The sequence below is a fragment of the Numenius arquata genome, chromosome 5 (genome assembly GCF_964106895.1).
Source record: "Numenius arquata chromosome 5, bNumArq3.hap1.1, whole genome shotgun sequence".
NCBI lineage: Eukaryota > Metazoa > Chordata > Aves > Charadriiformes > Scolopacidae > Numenius > Numenius arquata.
Window position 1 is genome coordinate 51398242 of NC_133580.1, and position 15809 is coordinate 51414050.

The 15809-nt window shown below is 46.7% G+C and overlaps 1 protein-coding gene across 3 annotated transcripts; it reads left to right on the forward strand.

The window, feature by feature from the left end:
• The first annotated feature begins 1175 nt into the window (after positions 1 to 1175).
• Positions 1176 to 15775, forward strand: CHMP3 (charged multivesicular body protein 3). 3 transcript variants are annotated; one of them, XM_074147148.1, is made up of 7 exons: positions 1206 to 1297; positions 3572 to 3632; positions 7802 to 7981; positions 10613 to 10734; positions 11651 to 11684; positions 11832 to 11946; positions 12893 to 13465. In XM_074147148.1, exons 1-6 carry the CDS (start codon positions 1253 to 1255, stop codon positions 11918 to 11920), a joined length of 531 nt encoding a protein of 176 aa, XP_074003249.1. In that variant the 5' UTR covers positions 1206 to 1252; the 3' UTR covers positions 11921 to 11946; positions 12893 to 13465. The 3 variants fall into 3 exon arrangements, with proteins under 3 accessions (XP_074003247.1, XP_074003249.1, XP_074003248.1); XM_074147146.1 differs by lacking the exon at positions 11651 to 11684 and having other exon boundaries at positions 1176 to 1297; positions 12893 to 15775; XM_074147147.1 differs by lacking the exon at positions 11651 to 11684 and having other exon boundaries at positions 1253 to 1297; positions 7802 to 7914; positions 10645 to 10734.
• The last annotated feature ends 34 nt before the right edge of the window (positions 15776 to 15809 follow it).

A 15809-nucleotide genomic window follows, 5' to 3' on the forward strand; every position in this document is an offset into this window, starting at 1 on the left:
CAACCTGTGTGACAGAGTGAAGGCAGGTACTGACGTAACCTGCTCCGGCATCTGCTTTTATTGCTCTTAACTGCTGCCGGAGGAGGTGCCCGGCCGGTATCGGCACCAGGGCCAAATCCTGTTAACTCCTCCGCGCCCCCATTCTGCTGCCTGCCCGTCCCACGCGCAATGGTGAGGGGCCGCATGAGGTGGCGTGGGGCCACCAAAGTGGTGTGGGGCTGTGTGAGGTGGGGTGGGACCATGTGAGGGGCTGTGAACAGTGTGGCGAGAGGACTGGGGAGGTGATCGTCCCCCTGTACTGGGCACTGATGAGGCCCCACCTCAAGTACTGTGTCCCGTTTTGGGCCCATTACCACAAAAAAGGCATTGAGGTGCTGGAGCGGGTCCAGAGAAGGGCAACGAAGCTGGTGAGGGGTCTGGAGAACAAGCCTTATGAGGAGAGGCTGAGGGAGCTAGAGTTGTTCAGCCTGAAGAAAAGAAAGCTGAAGGGAGAGCTTATCGCTCTCTACAACTACCTGAAAGGAGGGTGTAGAGAGGCGGGGGTCAGTTTCTTCTCCCAAGTCACAGGTGATAGGACAAGAGGAAATGGCCTCAAGTTATACCAGGGGAGGTTCAGATTGGATATTAGGAGAAATTTTTACACTGAAAGGGTTATTAAGCATTGAAGTGGGCTGCTCAGGGATGTGGTTGAGGCACCATCCCTGGAGGTATTTAAAAGACGGGTTGACATCGTGCTTAGTGACATGGTTTAGTGATGTTTTTTTTATCAGAGTTAGGTTGATGGTTGGAATGATCTTAAAGGTCCCTTCCAACCTAGACGATTCTGTGACTCTATGTGAAGCACTCCGGGGCCATGCGGGCGGCTGGATGGGACCAGGGCTATGCGGGGGGCTGTATGGAACCGTGTGCAGCACTGCGGGGCCGCGTGAGAGGCTGCATGGCACCAGGGCTATCCGAGGGTCTCTACGGAACCGTGTGCAACACTGCGGGGCCCTGTGAGGGGCTGCGGCTGCGCCCGGGCCTGGATGACCGTTGCCGCCCCCGGGGCGTGGCCGTTCAGGCATCACCCGCCCCTCCCGCCCCTCCGGCGCATGGGCAGTGCCGCTGGGGAGGGAGGGGAGGGACCGTGCGCATGCGTGGAGGTGAGAGGGTGGGAGGGGAGGAGGCGCATGCGCAGTGGGGACCGTCCGCCCCTGGCAACGGGCGGGGACGGGAACCCGGAAGGGCCGGGCGGCTCGAGGCGGCCGCCGCCATGGGCCTCTTCGGGAAGACCCCCGAGAAGCCGCCCAAGGAGCTGGTGAGGCCCCGGTGGCGTTGTCGCTTCAAGTGGGGGCCGGGAGGCGGCGGGGGCGTGTGGTTCGGGGGCGGCGGCCTGGGTGCACGGCGTTGCCATGGCGCGGGGAAGGGGCTGCGGAGGGCCCAGGCCCGGCCTGGGCGAGGCACCGTGGCGCCGGGGGCCTCGCCTGACAGCACCGGGCCCGGGTCTCAGGTGGGGCGGCGAGCCCGCAGCCCCGCGGCCGGGGGAAGGAGGGTTTGGAGCGGCCGGGATGCCCCGGTGAGTTCTGTCCCCGGGTTGGCTGCGGCGGCCGGGCATCATCAGCAGGTGAGGAGCACTGGTAGTCTGTCCCCAAAGGGTCTGGGGGCACCTGCGCTCGGTTACCTCGCATCTTCTAAAATACAGCAGCTTCATGAGGTGCTCGGTCTGCTGTCAGAGCACTCCCACGCCTTGGGAGTGTGCAGGGATTTGGGGGTGCTTCTTAGCGCCGCAGAAGTAGTAGCCAAAGGAGTGATGCATCCTGGGTGGTGTGGTTTGGGGAGGCTTAGTCAGCGGCTCCTGGATTTTTAGCTTGCTATTAGCTGTCTTCCATGGTTTCTAGCTCTCTGGCTTCGCTGGGAGCTTCTAGGTCCTGTTGCAGACAGTCTTAAAAATATCAGTAGCTGGAATATTGGGACTCGGTGGTTTTTTTGAGGCTGCAGGCAAGCTATGTAAGCCTTGTTTATACCCACAGATTTCTAATGTCACTGTGAAATGAAATAAGATACTGATTTCACTGTGGCCTTCCATAAATCACTATTAACTTGTTAATAAAAAAACCTGCTGTTTGATGGGAGGAAAGATCAAATATGTCAGAGGTACTAAAAAAGCAACAGGGAGAAGGTGACAGATGCTGAAGATGAAGGCTTAGAAGATCTGCAGTGCTACAGATATTCCCACCTGCTTTGTAGCAGCTGAGACCCAGGGGAGTCAGTTATAGTGATTACTTGTTGGGTGACAGCATACTCTCCCTTCCTCCTCTACCTGTGTCAGAGCACTGTGCAGGCTGGTTATAGTTCCCTGCGTTCATGAGCAGTGTTGGAAGATACCACAGAAAGAAATGGGGTTTGGAGACTGCTGCTCTCAGTTGTGGGATAAAGCATCAGACAACCGTTTAACCCACATGATGTGGTTATGCTGCACTGATAAGTTCTTGTTGTTTCGTGTCCAGTGATCGCTCTTTCCCCTTTCATAACTAACAAGCTTGTTGTGTTTTCCAGTAACACAGCGTGTCTGTGGGTCATATTCGAGCTGTTTTGTAGAAAAGCCTGCAAAGGTGCTAGAAAACAGGCGTGTCTGACCATAAGGAGAAGTGACTTGGGTCATCTTGCTGTCATGAGCATGCTCTTGGGTTGTAGGCTGGCATGATGACTTCACAGGTCATTAAAGAAATATTGAGAAACACATAAATAGTAAGAAACTTCTTTCCTCCTGTGTCTAATTGCACAGCTTTAGAAGGAAGAAGAAGTTATTTCTGCTTCCTAGATCATGGGGGGAAAAAGCACCGAGCACCACGGGAGGTGGCTGACGATGGGAAGAAGTTGAGATTTTTGTGATGGCAGTGAGTCACCCTGGGTTTGTTCGTATGCTCGCAGTTGATGGGAAAGAACTTATTGACTGAATGATACAAGACAAAGATCTTCAGTCCTTGTGAGGAGCCAGTTATGCATTTCAGCTTGTCTAAAGCTGGGGGTCTACTGTATGTTTAATACCACATCTGGATTGCTTGAGCTAAAAAGGTAGTTTTCTTCCAGTGTAGTCTGAATGGTTTATTTCAGCTTAGTGTTTTGCTGGTCCATCTCCAGTGTGATGCAGTGCTGTGAGAACCGTGTTTTTGTTCATGTCAGAGCTGGAAGCAGAATAGCTTCATCAGAATGAAGTTGTGCTTGGGGTAATTAGCCTTGCTTAGTTGGCCAAAGTGCTTCAATTCCCAGCATTGCTACCTCTGTGCTGCGTTGTGCGGTGGTTCGTAGCTGTATCCCTGCTGTCCTGTGTCAGATCGGCCATACAGCTTCTCTACTGCTCAACAAATCAACGTGTCTGACGTAACTGGAAGCATGCGGTAATTGGTGGTATCTCTGCAATGTTTGGGGTTTTTTTTCATTCAAATAATGAAATATTTAAACATCACTCATAACTTAAAGCCTGTGCGTTTTGAAGTGCTGCTTTAGATATTGAATGGTTAAGTTACAGGAAAGTATAAAAGCATAGTTTTAAAGTTGGAATTTCAAGTAACTCTTACTTTCTCTTTTTAAGGTCAATGAATGGTCCTTGAAGATAAGGAAAGAAATGAGAGTGATTGATAGACAGATTAGAGGTTTGTACTTATGTCTCATTTTTTATTTTTCCGTTCCCTGTCTGCTTTCAGCGTGGTTTTTTTTGCTTTAATTGTGGGAGGCTGTGAAATCTAATAACCTGGGGTACTCTATAACATCTGGAATAAAGGAAGACGAATATGATCCTGGGACCAGACTTAGTCTGTGTAATAAAATGACATCACTGTAAAGTTCTCTAAGTAAACCTAAATATTGTATGCTTCCAGTACGACGTAATGCTCTTAAATCCCATTTGATGAGTTGAAGTAGACTTATTACGCAGAACTTCACCCACATTTTTTTAATGAATAGAGTGTCGGTGTGGTGTGTAATTCCTCATGTAGAAAGTTCTGCAGGTATGTACTGGCATGAAGTGCACATGCTAAACAAAAGTAGCTTGCTGTCAGCTTGGGAAAATTTCTAACAGCAGAGAGAAAAAAAGTCTTTTCTCAGTAGGAGTTTTGCTATTAAATTATGGGCATTACACTTGTGAAGAAGTCTTGAAAAGCAGAGGAGTTGCTTGTTATTACACTTGTGAAGAAGTCTTGAAAAGCAGAGGAGTTGCTTGTTATTACACTGCTGCTAGCTTAGTTTCTTGCTCTCTTCTACCCGCCTTCCTAGAATCTGAAAATAGATTTGGGGCTAGATTCTATTTTCCCCTTACCTTGCCCTCAGGATTGGTCTGTGGGATGTGCTGGTATTTTGTGTCAGCATCTGGTTATTAAGCCCATGTCTGTTTTGAGTGACTCCTTGAGGAGTACATTCTCCCTTTCCCCTTTCCTCCCCAGCCCCATGCCTCTGGAGCGAGCCGGTGGGATTCATATATTCTCCCACTTGTAGATTTGTATGAGTTGGTTGGAGGGAGATGCTCATGCAGTACAAAGTCTGTCTTTGTCCTCATCTGTGAAATGAGGACAGGGTTTATGGCTCTTCCAGGAAAACCGTTGTACAGTGGCGTTCATTATGTTTGTGAATTGATTTGCATTCTCCAAGGCACATTGTGTGGCTGTATCAGGCACCGAGCAACTGAAATGTGGCTGATATTAGTAGCAAAGTATGTTTTAGCAGCCGCATCTTCCATGGGAGCAAGCTACCCACGTGTTCACTATTGCTGGTTTCTTGAAATTTTATTTTTCTCTCAACTTGTATGCATACCGTAATACTTCTAATGGCCTATATAGATATTGGGTTATGTGGTAGTCTGATATTTTGATGTGGATGTAAATCTAATTATTGTAGCAGTTCTAAACACCTCTGTGTGTGTATTTCGGAGTGTTGCATTCAAAGAAATACAGTTCAGCTTGTCAGAGCTTAGACTAACCACCAACCATTTGCTAGTCTGATAATTCTGATAAAGTACAGAATATCTTTTTAATGCCTGCACTGTGCTAGGGTTTCACACCTTACCGAGTGTCAGCTGTGGAAGTACACAGCTCTGCTGGGCACTTACCAGGCTAGCAGGCTGCTGCTGAAAGATGACAGCCACATGCCACTAGAGTGGTTGGTTAGTTGTTTTTGTGTTTTTTCAAAAATTGCCCACTGTGGTTGGATTCCGTCATGTTTTATCATTTCAGTTGAGACATACACAGAAAATCGCTGTGATCTTTGAGTAAGGATGCTGAGCTGGGAGCTGTCTTAGTTTCCCTGAGGAAACTGTGCTGGATGTGTTTTGATAGGGCGACACTCGGATCCACCTGGGACTGACTGAGTGGGCTTGGATCACTCAAACACCTGGCTTGCCCAGTCAGTGCAGTTACTAATATAGCAACACGCTGTTTCAAACCATCTGTTGTTGTTGGAGTCTTGCTGCTTTAGTGATTTCTATTTGGTGTAGGTTGCTTTTGAGGGCTTGGAAGGGTGAAAGAAATGAAAGATTTCCTTGTGACTTCAGAATTGAATTTTTCAAGTTAATGTAGTTGGAGTAATACAGTAACTTTGTGTTTTACTGAGCTTGTGAGTCCCTCTGGCAGGTGTTTTGGGCTGCTTTATGCCTCTGTTGTGCTTGGTAATGCTGCAGAGGGACCACTGTAGTGACTTGGCTCACTAGACGTGCATAGCTGGCGTTGACCTTAACAGGTGGAGTTGACTGTTCTTGCGTATTTGTGCCACTGATCTTGTGTTCAGCAGCTCATCACGCAAGTGAAAGCATTCACTTGAGTACAAGGCCACCCTACGCTAGTTTGGATGTAGTAACGCAGTACTTGTGGGTGTATTCAAAGTGAATGTCATAATTCCTCAGTACTGCTGGAGCACTCCTGGTGCTTTGTTTTCTGCTGTACCATTTCACCTCTTTCTTACCTCTTCACATACACTGGGACTTGGCTCATTCCTGTGTCTGACACACAAATGTTTTCAAGCTTGTGACATTTCTGCAGATAATAGTGGGGAAGAAGCAAAGAGTGTTTTTCTGATTACGATTCACAGATTCCTGACAGTCCTCTAGGATAAAGAGGCCATTGAATGATATTGAGAGAATGACTCATCTTGAGTACAGAGTTTGTTAACTCCCACGTGAGAAGCTGCGTCGAAGTCTCCTGATCGGCCTGTGCCAAAAAGTGTGCATTGATACCTTCGTTTTTATAAAAGGGCAACTTTTGATTCTTGCCTGTGTGTAACTTCTGTCTGCTATAAGCCAAGGCTCAAAAACCAAATTTGAACAAAGCCATTGCTAGAAATACTTGTTCTTGTGGTTCAACTCTTTGCAGAAAAGTGTGCCTAACCCTTACTATCTGAATTCTTTACTTACTTTTGGATAGTTTTTTTTTTTTACAGGCTAACTTAGAGCCACATTTCATCAGTGGCTTATTTATTGCTGAATCTAGAAAAGGAAGGGGGTTGCTACAGCCCCTGCTTGCTCCTGCGTTTCTTACTCTGAGCTTTATGGGGTACCTGGTTCTGCTGTACACAGCCAGCGTTATCTGATGAGGCAGATGTGTGAACAGTCACATCAGATCTGCTAGAGAAACCCATGTTACTTAAGGAAGCCCGTCTAGTGTATAATATTTCAAATCCAACTATTCGGTGCTCATTTTGTACAGGCTTAGTTCAGTACTGCTCCAGCATGCTTTTATAAAAAGCTGTTGAATGAGGCTGGATATCAGGAGAGTTTGAACAGGCTGTTTTAAGTTGCATCTAATGATTTACCAGCATACTAGTTTTACTGATAAATTATCCATAACTTTGGCACCAGCCAGACAGCTTGTAATTTGAATGTGCCAGTTTATATGAACACCTAATGCACGTGTCTTAAAGTATGAGGAATATAAACTCAAAAGCTTAAGTATGAGTATAGATTTGGCTAGGTATCCAGTTGAGGCTTAATGAGTTGTGCCTGATGGAGGGAATTACTAAGTCTATCCGCAAGGATGAAGGCTTTTTTTTACAGTAAATATGTAGTTCTACGTAACTCTTAAAATTGTGGACACACCCTTACAAATTCACTATTAAAAAAAAAAACAAACATAACCATTTCTAAAGGCAGTGTATATCTAACACTTTCCAGCCTCAGTGAGATCAGAGAGCCTTCTACAATCTTTCTGAATGTATCTTTTTTCAGAAAAGCACATTTCAGGGATTTAGAAGCAGTGAGGACAATTTTGCCTACAACAGCCCTCAAATTCACTTGAAGGTGGGCATATGGGTTAAGCTTTGAATGTAGTCTGACAGGTAAGTATTTTTTTTGCTAGTAAAATGCCTGTCTTCTGAGACTGCTAGTTTTCACCTTCCTGGTGAAGTGGGGCTGTCTGGTGATTAACACAGAAGAGGTAATCTTATAAGCAGCAAATCAATACATTAGTCTTAACCTGTGTGTGTATAATATATGTGTATATGAAGTTTTAAGTCAAGTAGTCATCTCAGAGTGCTTTGTTCTTGCTGGACCTTTTCCACTTCTTAAGAATTCATCTTAGTTCAGCCTCATGCAGTGATATTGCTGGACAGTCCTTTACAGTACTCTTAACTGCAAAGAAAATTACAGAGCTGGGTGTTTACTACTGAGAATTAATCAGCTAATATGTAAATCAGCCTAGAACAAGGTCTTTGAATAACAGAGGGGATCTGAAATCAAGCAGAAACGATTCTTTGCATTGAAAATACACCCCAACAAATGTCTGGTTTCTCTTCCAAATCCTTAGCAGTTTGTTGTTGTTTGCTGTGTTTTTCTGTACTCCAGATATCCAGAGAGAAGAGGAGAAGGTGAAGCGGTCAATAAAGGATGCTGCCAAAAAGGGTCAGAAAGATGTGTGTGTGATCTTGGCGAAGGAACTGATCCGCTCTCGAAAGGCCGTAAGCAAACTCTATGCATCCAAAGCTCACATGAACTCTGTTCTCATGGGGATGAAGAACCAGCTTGGTAAGAACTTCTTCTGAGCCCAAGTACCTCTAGCTTTAGAGGTGAGGTCTGAGTTTCTATTTTCAAAACCAAGGTCAAATGCAGGAATAGCTTGAATTTGAAAACAGGCTTCCAGTTGTGAAAGGCAGCTGATCCCAGAGGCCTTCAGGACCCTGGGAAATTCTTCCTGTAGCAGGCCTGGAGGTGTGAGGTCCTTACATCCAGCCAGGCTGAGCACCTGCTCCCAGTAGACACACGCAGCCACAGCAGTGCCTTCACCAGCACCCATGTAAACACACACAGCTTTCACACAAACGTGAACAGCACTGACAGCTCAGTCCTGGTCTTCCTCTTCAGCTGATTAGGACTGAGGTCCGCTAGTAGAATACATACATATATATACGCACACACATATACACACACATGACCAATCTATAATTTGTTCCAGCACCTGCTCTCAAACAGCGTAAACTAGCCAGCTCTCCGGCAACTGGCCTCAGATCTCTTCCTCTGCCTGAGGTGCTGGTACTTGGACCTGTAGGCCCTGAAGTTTGTGTGTTCCCTGTTCCACCTTGATCCCTGCCTTTCTCCACCTTCAGTCCTTCCCCTAAACATCCCATAAAAACTTTCTCATGTTCAATCACATTCCTGAAACCCCCTTAAAAGATTCCATAATAAGTTTTTCTTGGTTTAAAAAATGCTCTTCTCCCCCACGTCCCATGCTGAGCCCTATATCCCTGTAGACATTAACCCTTCTCAGTCTGCAGGATGTTCTGGAGATGGTTTCCCCACTGCCCTGCCTGAATGGGCTTCCCCCCTGGGCTCTGGAGTAGCCAGGGAGCTCGCAGTTAGCTTCCTGGGGTTCCTACCCCTCGTTGTTCCCTAGATCCTCACTGGCTCTCTGTGTTTCCTCTGATTAGCTGCTCAGCAGATATTCTGACACCTCTCCTTGGAGCCGAGGGTTGCAGTGATATGAGAATCGTGTGCTCTGAAATAGAACTCTGCCAGTAATTGGGGGCACGTTTTTACTGTGCGTTCCTAAACAGTTTGAGTATGTGTCTAATATCCCTGTATCCTTACGGAGCCTGTTGTTTTGACAGGATCAGTAACGTGAGGTTTATTTTCTTCAGTAGAATTCCCTTCATCTTGTAAGTGATTGTTTCTCTAGCAAGAGTCTTGGGACACTTACTAAGCCCTAAATGGAGATCGGGGGCGAGAGGGCGGTGTTTGATTTCCTTGATTTGGAGGAATGGATTTGCCCTGGTGGTTTAGCACCTAGCGCTCTGTAAACCCTGCTTGGTCCTTTGTGCTCCTCCAATACCAGCGTATTTCCCTCATTCCTTATCCACACCAGAAATCTGTTGCAATAGACTTCCTGCAGTATTTCCCACACCTTAGAGTATTCAGCCTTGTAACAAGAGCAGAGCCGAGAGCGTTAAAGACAGGGAAAGACTTGGGGGAGGTTAACATGCTACTGAAATATCCCAGCATTGCCCCTCACCCCAGCATTATCCAGCCTGGTTGCTAGTAGGTTTTAACACTAGATGAGTGATAAACCGGGAGTCGCAATGTGAACCTTAAGTGTAATCTTACGATAGGTCAAATGTGGCCCCCCACATACCTCATTCAGGAAAGGGAAGCAGGGGCTGTCCTTGCAGCTTGATGTGTCCCTTAAAAGGAAAAACTCCTTACTACCGCTACCAGCATCTTCATCTTGCTGGGAATGTTCTGACACGCTTACCCAAGCGATAGGAAAGAATCTAGAATTCAGTCTGGGGCTTGTATTAACTTGCTTCATCTTGGGGAAATGACCGCTAAAGGCAAGATTTCCGTTAGTTTGTTAACATTACAAGTGTAATGTTCTTAAAGAAATCAAGTATTTAAAATGAAAAGTAATACATGCTGTACCTTCATTTTGCTTCATTAAGGAGTGATCATTTTATATGCAAACAGGTAAGTTCTCCATGGCTAGGAAGCTGCGAAGTTAGAAGGCACAATTAAAGAACCTCAAAGTACCCTTAATTATTGCATTTTGTTCTTGGTATGTGAAGATATATGAGAAGAGCTTTTAAGCTATATTATGGGAATAGCCTCTGGAATCAGTATTGTTAAATTCAGCTTAAACTACGCTTATTTCCAGCTTATCTGCTTCAGTATTAATTTTCTAGCATACTGTTTGCTGTGAAACTATTGCACTAGAACTTTGGCCAGAGTTACTTTCCACTACCCAGCGTCGGGCAGGAGGTCACTGGTTTGGTCAGCACTCAGGCGTGGAGCTGGACTGTAGCTCCCCTGGTGAAACCTTCAGTGGGACCTCTGGCTGCTGAGGAGGGGCACAGGCAGGAGCTCCTCAGGGATCCCTTGTTATGAACTGGACCGCAAGGGGGTTGAAATCTCTCTGCAGGCAACCTGGATTGCTCCAGGTAATCATGCAGGACCAGGATCTCCTAGAAACTTATTTTTTCCGACGTGGGTAGGAGTTGAGCTTTTCCAAGAAGGTAGACAAGAATGAAGAAGCGGGATGTCCATTTCTTTTTTTAATTAAATTGCCTAAATGTCAACCAATTTCTATCCGTGTAGGGAGGATATAATTTCTCTGCTTTCGGTGGTGCACGAATCATTCAAGCTTTTCTATTTCTCTCCTTCACACAGCTGTCCTGAGAGTAGCAGGTTCATTGCAGAAGAGCACAGAAGTCATGAAAGCTATGCAAAATCTAGTAAAAATCCCTGAAATCCAAGCAACGATGAGGGAGTTGTCCAAAGAGATGATGAAGGTAAGTAAGTTCTATAGCACAAATAGACTTACGTGAGGTCATTCAGCATGCTGGAGTGCCGTGCGACTGCTTAGGGTGTCCCCTCTGTCAGAGGGCTTGTGTGAGCTCTGACAAACAGAAATTGTAATAGCCCATTAATAGCTGAGGACTTTCTAGCAGGTTACTGTATGTGGGGAAAACCCTGACTGGGCGATACCCGCAGCACATTTGGTGCAAAGCTTGATTGAAGCTGAAAAAAGCTGCTCGGGTTGAGGATGGAAGGAGGAAGATCGGTCCCTGTACAGAGCGGTTGTGGCTCGGTCATCCTGGTCCCCAGGGTGGGGGGAGATGGAGGCTCGAATCAGGGTTCACACCTGCACCCAGTGACTGCTCCTGTCCCCAGGCTCCTGTCTGCCCTGGGGGAGACTCAATGTCCTGCTCCCAGGGGTGAAAATGTTCATTAAGAAAGTCCCACCACAGCCTGCTGCGGAGTGGGAAGCTGAAAGTCCCATCTTAGGCAAGGTGGCTATTCTGATAGTGGGTTAAAAACTTCCAGCGTCGTGTCTCCATCTGATTAAAGTGCTCTGATTTTTAAAGTATACTACTTCTCTAGAGTGGTTTATTTTCTTTTCAACTACCAAAGTTATTTTGCTCCCCCCGCCCCTTACCACTCTAGACTGTTTAGGTCAAATCAGCTTATTTCTTAATAATTTTACCATTGTGCAGCAGAACAATTTAGCCGTACCTAGACTAGAAGCTCTGTCAAACTGATTTTACAGCATGTTACACAACTCATGCTTCATGAGTGAAGCGTGTGCAGTACAGCTGCAAACTGTCAATGTTTAGATATGGAGCAACAAGGAAATACAGCTTGAGGCTCTCAAAGTGAGAACATGTATATTGAATCCTTAATTTTCTTACTACTTTTCCTGTGCAGCAGTTGTACAGGCAAGTGCTGAAACGGGAGGCAGGTGTGTTGGCCAACCCTCACGCCACAGGGAAGCTGTGGTCTGGAAAGCGCAGTCATTCAAATGCCTGACCTTGAAAGCAGGAAGCGTGTCCTCTTGCTCTGCCCTTTCCAAAGGCATCACGCGCTGCCTTGTTTTGTTTTCCGCCAGGCTGGTATTATAGAGGAAATGCTGGAGGACACCTTCGAAAGCCTGGAGGATCAGGAGGAAATGGAAGAGGAAGCGGAGATGGAAATTGACAAAATCCTGTTTGAAATCACAGCTGGTGAGTGTGTGTGTGTGTGTGTGTGTGTGTTTGCTGAGAGCAGAGCCCTGCCCCACCCGCTCTGTTCAATTTGAATTTTCATCTGTTCTGACTTCACTGCGCTCTCCCAGTGGTGGGTTTGGCTTTGCTAACAGGCAGAGTGCTCTCACAAACTGGTTTCTCAGGGAACACTGGCTGAGAAGGCTGCTGTGGTTTGGTAAAGCATAAGTAATAATTCATCAGCTGACATCTGTGCAGTGCTCTAATTGAGGCTTTAGCAGATCAGTGCTTGTCTGTGCGATGGATCCTCAGCAAGGTGAAATCTGTATGACTGACCAGATACACCATTATTAATGAACCCAGGAAGTAAATTCAGCTGCGTGGCCTTGAGTCATAGGGTGTGCTGTAATTCCTGGCTGTAAAATCTTGTAGTGTATTGGGGTGTGTGTGTGTGGAAAAACCCCACAAAACAAACACACACCCCCCTAAACCCAACCCAAACCCCCCAATTTCTGCCTTACAGCTCATGAATAATGATCTACTGTTTCAGTTACTTGACTTAGCTAAAGCTTGGAATGCTCCTCACCTGAATTTCTTGTAAGTGGTGTGACAAACCTAATTATGGAAGCTGTGTCCAGCTGAAAGCACAGTTCCCCAGCTCCTGCCCTGCTGTTACCTTGTCCCCAGCCGCTGGCTTGTTGCCCTCTCGTTTCTGGCATCTTCCTTTGCTTTTTTCCATCCCGTTTCCTGGCTGGAAGCAGCTCCCTTCCTGCCGGGTGGGCTGTGGGGAGCTGACGGGTCAGTACTGCTGCATCAGCCAACAGCCCGGGGCTGAGTGAGTCCACCAGGTCTTGTGCTTGTTCTCTACCAGAACTGACAGGTTGAATTATTTTAGATGTACATGAAAGCTGCTGATTACTAAATGAAGACCTAATGCACACTAACGAGCCTCTTCTGTTGTTTGCAGGGGCCTTGGGTAAAGCACCTAGTAAAGTCACAGATGCTCTTCCAGAGCCTGAACCCATGGGAGCGGCGGCTGCTGTTGACGAGGAGGAAGATATCGAAGCGATGCAGTCGCGATTGGCTACGCTCCGTAGCTGAAACCAATGTGTACAGTTTGCCTTTTTTGTTTTGTTTTGTTTTTGCAATGGGATATTCTGTCCTACCTTCAAAATGCAAAACTTAATACGTGAGAATATTTTATGTAATATATATATTGTTTTCTTCCTGGGGAGTGTATTCTCCAAGAAACTACTGTAATATACTTCTTCCTGGGGAGTGCAGTCTGTAGAGATTCTCTCACCCTTTTTCTGTTGGGCCTGTCTGCCCCGCGGGAGGCTGTGGCGAAACGGCGGTGGTGGTGGAATGTTACGTATTTGCAGATGTAAAGTCTTGAAACACATTTTGAGCTTCAAGTACCACTGTTCCCCAAAAGGCACTTTCGCTTAATCTGCTACCAAAAACCTTCAGTGGTGTAAGATCTCTTCTTTTTCTGAATCACTACAGATTTTATTAAAGCTGCTTTTAACAGTTGTTCCTGTCATCACTTCAAACTCTTTTCACAAACAAGACCTACTTGTAACAGCTCCCTCCTAGTTTTATAACACCTTTTTTTTTGTTTCCTTATCTTTAGCACGTTTTATAACACCTTTACGGCAGAGTCAAAGAAGAGCTTTCCCTCAGAGCAGCTTTTAAATAGCTTCTTTCTTCCAGCTCTGTCCAGGCAGAGCCTTGCTTAGCAAAGGCAGGCTCCTGCTGCCCCTCCCTCTGCGGGGCCTTCCTTCAGGGCCAGTTCTGCCACAGGCAGGTGCAGTAAGGCAGCAGCAGCTCTGCCCTGTGCTGCCTGGAGAGAACGCTGCCTCCTCTGCTCTGGGATGGGTGGGTTTTACAGGTCCTTTTACAGGCAAAGAGGTGCCAGACAGTATTTCATTAGTCATTTGCTGAATCATTCCAGGTACTATCACTTAAAGAGTAATGAAAAGGCATCTGTCCGCTGCTTAAAGGGCATGTTTTTACGGTCAAGGGAATCCAAAACACAAGGAGAGGCATTTCTCCTCTCAAGGAAAAATTTCAAGCAAAACAAATGCGGCGTCTTGGAAAGCAAGTGTCTTCTGTGTCTGTCACCTGCATGTGTCAGTGCCACCGGAGCCTCACAGGCAAAGGAAAGCGCTTCTAATTTTAAAAGGAAGACTTGCCAAAAGAAAACTAAGTCTATAAATAATTGTATTCCAACAGCAAGGGTGGAAGAACAGATAATGCACCCGGGCACCTGGATGTTGTCCAACAGCTTCCAGGTTCAGCCCCAAGAAGGGGCCAAGCACCGTTCACCTTCATGCCACTGGGTGGCAAGTACAGGCCTGTCTCACAGCAAAGCGAGCCTAACGCTTCAGGGCTGCGTACCCAGCAGAGAGCTGGAGTTCAAGTGGTCCCTCCCCACCTCAAACACCACCCAAGGACAAATGTGTCCGTTTCTCATGATCTTAAAAATGCAGAGAGGGCAGACTAGAAAGAAAAAAAAAAAAAAGCAGTTGAAGAGTCAGTAAGATGGGGTGGATGACAGCTGCAATAAAACCAGGTTGAACAACAGCAGATTGGTAAGAAAATTAAAAACCCAACTCCAACAATGGGTCTTTTCATACATACGCGTGTATGTGTGATCAGCGTGATGCGTTTCACCGGCTGGAGGTGATGCGCAGGCACGCCAGCTCCCCGCAGCTACTCCAGCCGTTGAATTGCTTTGTTTCATTTACCTCAAATTTGATAGCACAAGAAAACATTCAGCGGAAGCGTTGCTTTTAAGGGTAGGTCACTAGTTCAAGCACAGAACCCCGAATGAAGGGTTTATTGCTCTTCCTTAGGGAGGGCAGCTGAAGCGACTATAAAGCAGGCCCATCTTTGCTGTCAGCTGGAGGGCTCAGCAGGCAGAGGTGGAGGGAAGTTCTCACTGAACACAGTGAAGATGGGCAGTTCAGCGTAAACCAAGTGAACCAGAACATTTCCCCACAGAAGGAGAACACCACAGCGCTTGCACAGCCTCACAACTGCCTCGGTTCCTCACCCAGCAGTATGGGCCACAGCACAGGCAAAGCGAGCTGGAAACGGTCACCTAAAGATCTGCAGGCCTGCCACACAGAGGGACCACCCCTGCGGCAAGCCACCACTGACAGCCTTCAGCAAGGCACAGATGGACTGGGCACATCAACTTACTGATGGTTTTGTTTTGCCACTGTAGTTGTTCCGGGCACCTTCTTTAGTCCCAATTTTGAGAGGAAGGAAGCAGAGGAACCTATTCACAGTAGACAAACCTTTTATGAGCCCACTTTAACTATATCTAAAGGATTAAGAGACTCCTACTCCCTTGTGAGACACCGCAGTCTCGGATCCACTCTGGCTACTGAGGGATGAATAAAAGGAAGTTTCTCTGAAAAAATGCTGTCACCTGAGAGACTCGGAACAGTTAACGCCGATCATTAGTAACAAGTGAAGTACTGTGGGGAGGGGAATTAGCACAGAGCTTGTCAACATGTTACATAAAGTTCAGAAAAGTGACTTTTGGTGAAGTAGGAGGTTCCTCCCCACACCTTCCTCTTCCCACCAGCTCTCCCGCACATTTCAGCGCTAGAAAGGACACTGACGGACAGAACAGTTCGTATTGTCTCAGCTTATCTTGTTAGATGAGAGATGACCCCTCTCGACCCCTCTGCCTAAGTTTTATGATGTTTTCAGTCTCTCATTTTGGAGCAACATGTGCACCGTTGAAGACTGAAGCTGCAGAACTCATGTGACACAGACCACAGCAGGGGCAGTGGCTGAGAAGCAGGGGTCAGGCCAAGTCATGCTTTGGTTAACCAAAAAAAAAAAAAAAAGCTATAAACAGATCTGTT

Bases quoted from the DNA above. Each gene is read 5' to 3' on its own strand.
- CHMP3 (XM_074147146.1), top strand. From the start codon at position 1,253: ATGGGCCTCTTCGGGAAGACCCCCGAGAAGCCGCCCAAGGAGCTG. The intron at 1,298-3,571 runs GTGAGGCCCCGG...TCTCTTTTTAAG, and splicing joins AGAAGCCGCCCAAGGAGCTG to GTCAATGAATGGTCCTTGAA. The intron at 7,982-10,612 runs GTAAGAACTTCT...TCCTTCACACAG, and splicing joins GGGGATGAAGAACCAGCTTG to CTGTCCTGAGAGTAGCAGGT.